Below are 10605 nucleotides of genomic sequence, written 5' to 3'. Positions count from 1 at the left end.
GTTTGTTGTTTTAGCACATTAGCGCGTTAAAACTGCCAGAACTACTACATTGCCCGGGGTAACGCATATCTCCAAGACCAATGCGCATGTGTGTTCTGATTGTGGCCGCTATTTAATAGGCTCAGTGTCTGTTATTATATTATGAGATGAGCCTGTGTTGTTTTTCTTAATTAGCCATATATTACTTATAGTGATTGAATTAGTGTAGCTGAGGCATCTTTTCTTATGCCGTAATATGTGTTAGCTTTTGGTACTTGCAAGTTTTCCAGCATATATACACAGAACAAAGATTTAAGGTGACATCGATGATGTACGATGAAGATTATTTCGAAACATTTTGAGGTTACTAGATTCATACACTTGTGCGACCCTAATGTTGGGTCGCCACTCAGTAGCAGAGCACCCTCTGAGGCTTGTGTCCAATGTTGCTGAGTGCTGGTTTGCACAGTTCACTTAGAAAGCGACTCGGTCCACACAAGAGCACGATAGTATCGTTGTTCGGTGGAGGAAGGTATTCAGCCATCATGCCAGCAGTCAGGGGGCCCGGCAAGTACCCAGTAGCACCCTCACCTGCGGGTGGCTTGCTCAGTACGTGACAGAGGCTGCAGAACCATGGATATAAAAGGTTCAGAATTGTGTGCGCAGCTCACATGTACAACTAGATCATACTATTAAGGAAGGAGACTGATAACACAACACTTCCCACTGCTCACTATTGTCGTCGCCAATAAGTATTTGTGAAACTAATATTATATAGGGCCTTTCGATCTGAAACTCCGATGTTGATATGAGAGAATTTTAGTAAAACATCATTTTGGCATGGTTGGTACGCACATCTGAATTAAAATTAACGCTCAATCACAGAAGAAGCCCTACAGAGAAAGGAAACGAAACGCACGTTTCCGTGTTTATACTTGTAATTTCCATTCAGAAACTATAAGAGATGCCGTAGTAGAAGGTTCCGGAAATTGCCACCATCTGCTGTTCTACGTGGACTTCCACTGCACAGTACACGAGCCTCTTACATTTGGCCTCCGCCAAAATTGTATCACAAGAACTGGAAATGAACCCGCGACCGAGCACAATAGCCACTGTCCCACCAAGGTGGGCATGTTTGGGACAAACTCAACGATTAAATAGTGCTAAGAAGTCTCCATAACAACCTGAATAGTTTTATTTGATTTATTTTATTCATCATTTCGGATACCTGAGGGCAATATAGACACTATATATTCACACGATTAAGAATTGCCTTCTTTTTTTGTGAGCAAAAAATATCATGACCACGTGATTTCAGAAAACCACTTTGCGTTCGTTATTTTTGGTTGCTCAATCCTGCGCGACTGCAGATGAGCATACAAGAAGTACCGAGCCAAATAGTTCAGCGCCCTACACACTGACCAAGCGTGTCGGTTGTGCTGTGGTTATCCCCCGCTTATTGGAATAACAGGGCTCAGCTGCTCACCTGAATCGCTCGGCATGGGCCTTGGTGTAGTGGTCTAGCTCCCGACGCGCGATGATGTCGTCTTCCGTGCTGTTCACGTCGATCATCTTGATTTTCGTTTCGTCTTTGCGATCCACCAGAGCGTGACGCAGAAACTGCAGCATTGGCGTGATGCCACTTCCCGCTGCGATCAGCCCAATCCAGGTTGCTTTCGGCAGTCGGCTTCCGTCGACCGTCACGAAACACCCCTTGCCTTCGTAAATGAAGCTGCCTCGTGGGCCTTGAATCTGTGGTCAAATGTAAAAACGAGAAAATAACAAATCATACGTCTGGTTCATGTACACGCCAAATATTAGATTGCATCTACGATCAATTTGCAATCATTGCTGATCGGGTATCATCACAGAACAAAGAGCATCAACGTAGCTTTAAGTTGTCTGTCTTTGTTTACACTTTTGAGCAAGTTTGTTGAATGGCAGTGCAGCGACTATTTTGTATTTTTATGTTAGTTCATTTGCCATTTTGGTCGTTCAATCTATTGTATACACCTAATGCACAAAGAACACAAAGTGCACGGACCCTCAATTAGAGGTTGCCACTCAGAGAATATCTTAGAATCAATTTTGTTAAACGATTTGACTGCAATCAATCAAATTTCTATGAACAGCCGGAGCAGTGAAGGTAACTAATGGTCGCAAGAGCGGATGTTCAAAACAGATATTATTTTGAAGTTATATGAACCATGTATATATTTTAGGTTGTGGCGTGAAGGAACCATCTTTCAAATCATTCAACTGTATTCACACAAAGCTAAAATCAATCTTCTGTGCTGACTACAATTGCAGCATCGCACATAATTCTTGGATATGTGTCCATATAAGTTGAAGTGAAATGGTGAGAAACAGTGAGACGGGTGAGCCACAGGAAGAAACATGTTTGAAATGGTATTTTTACTGCTTCACGTGGAACTTTCTCGGTACCTTGGTGGAAGAAATACATTGAAGGAAGTCGCCTACTTTTAATGATCTCCCAAAGGAGACCTCATACCTTCTGCATGAACACCTGCTTTTTTATTCATGTTGCAACAAACAGCAGAAAACATTCATAATGCTTTGTAACTATGAATGTCGGAAAGCATGCAATACTTATGCATAGTGCACGCGAACCCTACGCGCTACATTTTGACTTTCATATAACTGTTGACGAAGCAGTGAACAAGCAGCCATTCATGCAGACGATATGAGGTCATCGAGCAATGAATGCAAGTTTGTGCAATAACTTTTTTTTACCTAAAAACTGTCGCATATGTTGCAGATATATGTTTTTTTGTCAAGTCTTTTGGGGTCAAAAGAAAAAATAACACTAAGAATGGCTTCAAATTTTTGGTTTCTGCAATTTTTTTCGGGAAAACGGCTGATCATGTAAAGAAGCCAATTTTAATTTTACAGGCAGCAGTGAAAATAATTATTCATACGAGTTTTTAATGTTCCTAATTCAACGGGACGAGGACGCCGCCAGAGCCCAAGGGCTCCTGGCTGACACCTAGGCGAGGAATTCGCCTCACCAATGTCATCGGATTGTTAATAAATATTGTCTTCTCCTTCTCCTTCTCCTGATACGTCTTTTTTTACATGTTCTCTGTTGCACTGTTTCGTAATGATTCTGACTCGGCCCTTTTAGTTTTCATTGATTATGAGTTGATGCTGGCCAAACCACTTTTATGCTTTTCATTGTCATACAGGAGTTTCTACTTCCGATAGCTAAAAATTTCTGTCTTCGCGTCAGTAGCACCTCACTACAACGAAAAAGTTTTCATATGTTTCACAGAAATGACCCCCTGTTTTTCTCGTGCCTGAAATTCGACCGGTAGGTTTACTGAACTCATCTCACTCGTGATAGAATAATAAAGCCAAGAATCTTTTGTAGTCCCTGTATAATTGCAGCCCTAATCTAATTTTACACGTGTCATCATTATAATCATGATCCACATCAACAGCATGAGCACGCTATGTCTAATGCACGATTAATTTTTTAATAATGATCTCCAATTCACCTCATCTTGCTCTAGAGCATACCATATTGGTTCTCAAAATTTTTAAGGAGATAGCAGCAGCTATCTTCTGCCTTAATCAGCGGTGCTTCATGTCACTTGGTACAAAAGAATAAACAATACAGGGCTCATTTTTTTTAGTTAAACGTAACATAAATCAGAACTTACCGACAAAAAAGACCAGGAACGTAATGGAAATTTCAACTGTAGTACGCTCTAAACTAGGTAATGGATAGATGCGATTTAGCCCACCTTTATTAAGGGTTATTAGGTATAGAATGTATGCACTGTATTCTAATAAACCTTACCGTAGGTGCGCAAGATGACATCTATCTGTTACCACGTTAATAGTGTAATTATTAGGTAAAGGCTAAGGAAGCGGATGAAAATAAACTTGCCGCTTGCTTATGCCGAACCTGCTACCTTCGAATAATGCCTCCGATGAAACACCAATTGAGCTACAAAGCCGGTAATCCACCATCTGCTTTATGGGGTGTGCTAATTTACGCGCATGTATACCCCAGAGAATAAACGGGAGTATGGCACACTATCACGTGGTTGTGACGTCGACAAAGACAGCGATGACATCTCCCAGAATGAAAATATTTGTTCAGAGGTATTGTGGCTGGAAAATGGCAAATAAAACTACAGCAAACAGTGCGGACTGTCACTGAATTCGGCCAATAGGACGTATGCCGTCTATAAACAGATCAGCGGCCATGCTTGTCAGCCTTTGCACACGTATCATTGATAGTTCAGCATTATTCCTAGCGGTCACGCAAGTTAAAGAACTAACTGAAGTGCCCGTGTTGTGCTCGTAAACTCACCAAAAGGTTGTAACACTATCTAGGCAATTGGCAATCAATAGCCCGAGCCTTAGTAACGCAATGGTTATATTGTATTGGGAAAGTGACATGAAAAAATAAATTAAAAAGGCAGATCCCACGCACAGGGGGAATCAATGATATGCAAAGAACGAACGAAAAAAGGTTTATATGTCACTTCGAAGTCAGCAGAACGTTACGAGGTGGAGGCAAATGACGCCATATATAATTTTCGTGTCATGACTATCATGTTTGGATGTGCAATTTATCTTCGTCATCTATTCACGTCACGTGATACCAGATTAGTATATGCGGAGATAGTGAAACGGCCGCCAGCACGCTATGAGCGTGGTATGTTGTCATAATTTTACATGACACGCGTGTCAGGGTTATCGTGTTTGCACCAGTCATATACTTTCGTCATCCATTAAAGTCACGTAACACCACAGTTGGTATATGTGGAGCTAACAAAATTGCCGCGAGTGCGTCATGAAGGGCCCAATATACTCCAAAGGAGCGTTGAAGCACCAGCACACTAGACACAGTGACGCTACGTTAAAAAAACGCGAGGACTTTTTAGTCTGACGCAGGGTGCGACCGGCACGACCAGCGTCCGTCGACGCGGCCCAATGGCAACTGGCGCGAAATGTGACATGCTGCATTTCGCAGCAATGCGTTACCCAGACAACACTGCGCCTCCCTCTTTTCGTTACGGAGGGACGCCGGACGCGCTGAAACGCGCATGAGTCAAAGCAACGCAGTGCGACGGGCGCCTGCGAGTATATGGCAGGAACGGCGCCTGGAGTGGCAACGCCAGCGTTACGCGACGAAAGGGCCGTGCGCGCATCATAAGCGTAGCATGTAGTCATGTTACATAACACGCATCTCACGTTTATCATGTTTGCACCAGTATTATACCTTCGTGATTGATTCAGCTCCCATAAAACCAAATTTGGTATAAGTGAAGCTAGCGAAACGGCCACCAGTGCATCATGAGCGTGGCATGTAGCCATGTTGTTACATGACACGCATCTCATGATTGTCATGTTTGCACCAGTCACATACCTTCGTCATCCATTGCCGTCACGTAATACCGAATTTGGCATATGTGAAGCTAGCGAAATGGTCGCGAGTGCGTCATCAGTGTAGCATGTAGTCTTGTTGTGACATGACACGCATGTTATGATCAACATGTTTGGATTTGTCATTTACCTATATCGTCCTTTTGAGTCCCGTAATATCGAGTTTGGTACATGTGAAGCTAGCGAAACGGCCATGAGCGCATCATGAGTTCAGCATGAAGCCATGTCGTTACATGACACGCATCTCATGATTATCATGTTTGCAGCAGTACGATACGTTCGTCATCCATTCGCGTCCCGTAATACCAGATAGGGAATATCTGACGCTAACGAAATGGCCGCAAGCGCATCAAGAGCGTGGCATGCAGTCATGTTGTTACATGACACGCATGTCATGATTATCATGTTTGCACCAGTATCATACCTTCATCATTCATTCCCGTCCAGGAATACCAAATTTGGAATATGTGGCGCTAGTAAAACGGCCGCTAGCACATCATGAGCTTGGCATGCAGTCATGTTGTTACATGATACGCATGTAATGATTTTTATGTTAGGGTCAGTCGCATGTGTTCGGCGTGGAATCATGTCACACCATACTAGTTTTGCAACGTGTCATGTGAACGAAACCACCGCAAGAGCAGCCAAGTTTGGTATCGATACCATGACTGAAACGGCCAGGAGAGCTGAAAGTCGTAGGCGGATAGATAGATAGATAGATAGATAGATAGATAGATAGACAGATAGATAGATAGATAGATAGATAGATAGATAGATAGATAGATAGATAGATAGATAGATAGATAGATAGATAGATAGATAGATAGATAGATAGATAGATAGATAGATAGATAGATAGATAGATAGATAGATAGATGTACGGGGGTCATGATAGCTCACTGCTGACACAACTACATCACCGTGTCTTGAAAGAAAACGTTAATAGGTCTTTCTTTCTCGCTTTTTTATAGATAGATAGATAGATAGATAGATAGATAGATAGATAGATAGATAGATAGATAGATAGATAGATAGATAGATAGATAGATAGATAGATAGATAGATAGATAGATAGATAGATAGATAGATAGATAGATAGATGCGCTAAAAGTCGCTGAAGTTCGCTAAGAAACACTTCGCATTTAAAAAGCATATGTAGCAGTACGAACCCCATAACGTCTACGGGCAAATGACCGCTGCTGCAGCTCGGTTCGTAGAGCGTCGGACACATTATTGGAAGACCACATGTTCGGTCTTCATTGGCGGCCACTTTTCTTTTCACCCACTTTATTTTTTACTGTTAAAATTGTAACTAATACAAATTTCATGATTTATACTTTCCCTAGCAGATTTGTGAGTTAGTTATAAATGCTGGTGTTTCTAACGCCTTTCAGTGGGAATGACGTCGTAGCTGACCTGACGACCCGACCCTCATGACCTGACCCTCATTACGTGATTTGGATGGCACCTTCCCTCCTTATAGCATGATCTGGTAAGGTCCACTTTTCTCTCCTTATATCTGCCATATATGATAACGGCTATCAAGCGTGTTCCCTGTGTACTCGGGTGTCCTTCTCTCCTAACTGTTATTTTTTGACAGTACACTGGGTGGTCACTGGGTGGTTCCTAAATTTTCTCAAGTGTCCTTGTTTCATTTCAGGCTTGGTCCCGATAGGTTAGAATTCGTACATTCAGCGGTTAAGCACAATTTCTATTTTGCAGAGGCATTCCTATGGACTGAAGCAGTGGTTGAAAACTAGCGCGAACGCTTACCCGATAGAAACACCTTAACTTTAAGATATTTCAGCGCGCGAATAAAAGAAAAAAAATTGCCCGCAGCTTCCCTCGGGGGAACACTGAGGAGGATGCGGAGCATATAATTGGTTAACGGGGTGTTAAAGTGCGACTTACTTGGGTCGATGGCTAAATTGGTTAACGTGGTTGTGAAATGGGGTGTTAAATTGCGACTTACTTGGGTCGATGGCTAAATTGGTTAACGTGGTTGTAGGAGGGGGTGTTAAATGAGTGAACACGTACACACGTATGCGAAAGGGCGGCGCTGGTCGAAGGGACGTCGATCATTGTGTTTGTGGATTCGTTGGAATTCATTTCACCACGACCTTGGACGTCGACGCGCCGTACAAACCAACCGACGAGCGGCAACTGAGCGAGAGAGCGCCGACCTTGAGTATATATACAGCGCGACGGCGCATGCACTGTCAGCTGTCGAATGTTCGAGAAGGGGGAGAAGCGCAACGGCGCATGCGCGCGCGTCAGCTGCCGAGTTTCTCGAAGCGCGACGGCGCATGCGCGCGCGTCAGCTGCCGATGTTCTCGAAGCGTGACGGCGCATGCGCGCTACATTATACAGCTAGCGAATGTTCGTGAAGAGGAGAAGCGCACGCGGTGTGTAGAGGAGGAAGGGTGCACAGATGGTGGAGAAGTGAAGCGCGCGCGGTGTGTAGAGGAGGAAGGGATGCACAGATGGTGGAAGAAGGAGGAGGAAGCTTGCGGACGGCGCCGCACTACAAGCCTCGAGTATTAGATGCTCCGCATCTAAAAGGGCAGGGTAAACAGAAAGAGCGTCGAGAACAGATGACGATGGAGAAAAAAACTGCGCTCTATCTGTCTACCCTGTCCCTTTTTTTTGAATCGCGCGCTGAAATATCTTACAATTATGACTATGCACCAACTAGCCCAAGCTTCTACTCTTGCGAGAAATACCTTCATTCCTACCTTCAATTTCTCCCCTCGGCGCATCGAGTCCAGAAACTGGGACATGAGGCCCCCTTCGGGGTGTTCCTCGAACTCGCCCGTGCGGTACACCTTGACGATGATGTCGAAGTGGCCCGTTTGATCACACCGGGTCACAGGAGTGTAATGTCTAGTCACCGGGCAGCCGTGAATACTCGCGCAGACAAGCAGGTGTTGACCGACGTGGATTCCCAGTCTCTGCAGAGGGTCTTTGTAAGCAACATGCTGCTCGCTATCACGTACCAGCAATGATATACCTATCTCTAATGAAGCGTAGCCTATATGCACGATTGATTGATTGATTGATTTGTGGGGTTTAACGTCCCAAAACTACCATTTGATTATGAGAGACGCCGTAGTGGAGGGCTCCGAAAATTTTGACCACCTGGTGTTCTTTAACGTGCACCCAAATCTGAGCACACGGGCCTACAACATTTCCGCCTCCATCGGAAATGCAGCCGCCGCAGCCGGGATATGAACCCAGCCTATACGCACGGCTCTCTATGATCAGCTTGTGACAACACGTGAGGTTACAAAAAAGCATTAGTCCGACGATCTGATTGGCTTGCGAGATCAAGGGATGTTGTGAAGCCAAGTATTACGAAAAAGTCAAAAGGGCGTAGCAATGAACGTAGTAACAACACATTCGATATTTTACGAAGCAAGGCTAGCATTTTTAGGATCAATATTATTTGTAATAAACATGCGCTTCCTTAGAAACCAAGTTTCCTGCGGTGTGGACACAGTAGATGTCCAGAACAATGCTCGTTCATAGTGCTGATGAGAAGCGCCTCCTGTGGGCAGCGCATGCTGGTACTAAGGGATATACGTCGTTGACGCCGCTTGTGGCAGTTTTTTATGTCTATAGCCCATGAATATGTGGACGGCCGCTCCAGGAACACTTTTGACACAGCTTTTTTGCGATGAGAGCACAGCCCATAAAAGCTGCCGCCTCCTGTGGTGGCGAGATCCGCTCGCCGATCATTGCTGCGATAGCGCGGCAACCACGAACGCCCCTCTCCACTTGTTTGCTCACAGGATAAGCTCATGCGCAGACGACGCTGGCCGGAAATGTGATGTTGGCTCCGCAGAAAGAGGAGGCTAACGCATCCTTCTCTTCATATATACATACATATACATATACGTGCATGACGGTGGCGGCAACGGAAAAAAACCAGCCGAGACTGTTCATAAAATCGCTATCGCAATAATTAGGATGTTGTGGGTACCCAGCGGATCTAGCCACGCGGAACTGCGGAATCAATGTTTTTTTTTTTTCAAAACGCGTGGTTAAACATTATTGGTGATTGACAGATCAAGTGGCCTGCTTGCTCAGTCATTGACGCTTTAGTGCATGCCTTCTACAACACCTACTAGTGGTACTCAACTATGGCACGCACTACGAAAAGACAGCTTTGTAGCAACAAACAATTCAGCCTTGGTTATTGTTTCAGTGACTTGCTGAAATTCTCGCCTGCTACGACACAAAGCTGCATCATTCTTACGACGCAATGGGGGCAGGTATTTCGCTACAGCGTAAGCCGATTCTCATTTGGTCACGTGATTTGAGAACATTGCTTATACAAACGCCTTGTGCGGTCGTGCGCTGGGTGAGTGCGCATTTTGCCAGCCTAGACACGATACCCTACCACGTTTTTAGCCTATATTCTATCGAAAGCTGCTGTGTAGGTAGAAGCAGTGATTATGAGCTTTCACCTGACCACTCACACCCTCTTCATATCATTTACTGAACGGTCAGCTAACGAAAACAAAAAGTACTCGAATAACAAACCCGCATTTGTGGCATAAGTTGCACATGTATTTGAAAGTTTGCCGAAAAACGCGAAACAACCCTTGTCTGACTGCCTACCTGGTAGCGGCTCCGCAGAGAGAAACGCAGCAGGCGAACGTTGTGAGTGACAGGGATCTTGCGCTCAAGCCGCACCGTGTACCGGGCATTGGGGTCGACGAGCAGCACGTCACCGGAAATGTGGGCGCCTATCTTGCGTATGAGCAGCACAGCCAGCGTGATAGCTCCGAAGGTGGCCGCTGCAGAGGCTACGAAAATGAGCAGCTGTTGGGCCCGCCCATGCAACATTCTGCTGGTGTTGTCGTGGTGGCTGGTTGGTTTATTTTTCCTCCCGACCATCAATTGGCACGAATCCTTCTTGATGATGGTGATGATGATAATAATCTTTATCCTTGGCTCAGATCCACTCTGGAAAATTGGCAAAGAAAATGTATTTATAGATAAGATTGCTCACACTTGTAGTATATTACTACTCAATGAAATAATCAATGCTAATTTACCATAAAAAGATTTTGATTTGAAATCGAAATTATTTATTGTTTTATTTCGCTTCAAAACAAAACTATTTCATTGCCCAGCAGATGTGCTAAAACCACGCATCCCCACGAAGTGAGTAATCATGAGTGGGCTACGCTATCTCAT

General features: G+C 44.4%; 1 protein-coding gene across 1 annotated transcript; it reads right to left on the bottom strand.

Annotated features, from left to right (window-relative positions):
- Nucleotides 1-290: 290 nt before the first annotated feature.
- On the bottom strand, nt 291-10303 carry LOC142784651 (NADH-cytochrome b5 reductase 2-like). The gene is made up of 4 exons (XM_075883080.1): nt 10024-10303; nt 8136-8351; nt 1466-1731; nt 291-602 (listed from the first exon to the last, which is right to left on the bottom strand). Exons 1-4 carry the CDS (start codon nt 10300-10302, stop codon nt 389-391), a joined length of 975 nt encoding a protein of 324 aa, XP_075739195.1. The 5' UTR covers nt 10303; the 3' UTR covers nt 291-388.
- Nucleotides 10304-10605: the final 302 nt, after the last annotated feature.

This window comes from Rhipicephalus microplus, unplaced genomic scaffold (genome assembly GCF_043290135.1).
Source record: "Rhipicephalus microplus isolate Deutch F79 unplaced genomic scaffold, USDA_Rmic scaffold_15, whole genome shotgun sequence".
In the NCBI taxonomy this organism is placed as follows: Eukaryota; Metazoa; Arthropoda; class Arachnida; order Ixodida; family Ixodidae; genus Rhipicephalus; species Rhipicephalus microplus.
The sequence above is the reverse complement of the archived record's forward strand: the minus strand, read 5'-3'. Positions and strand labels throughout refer to the sequence as shown.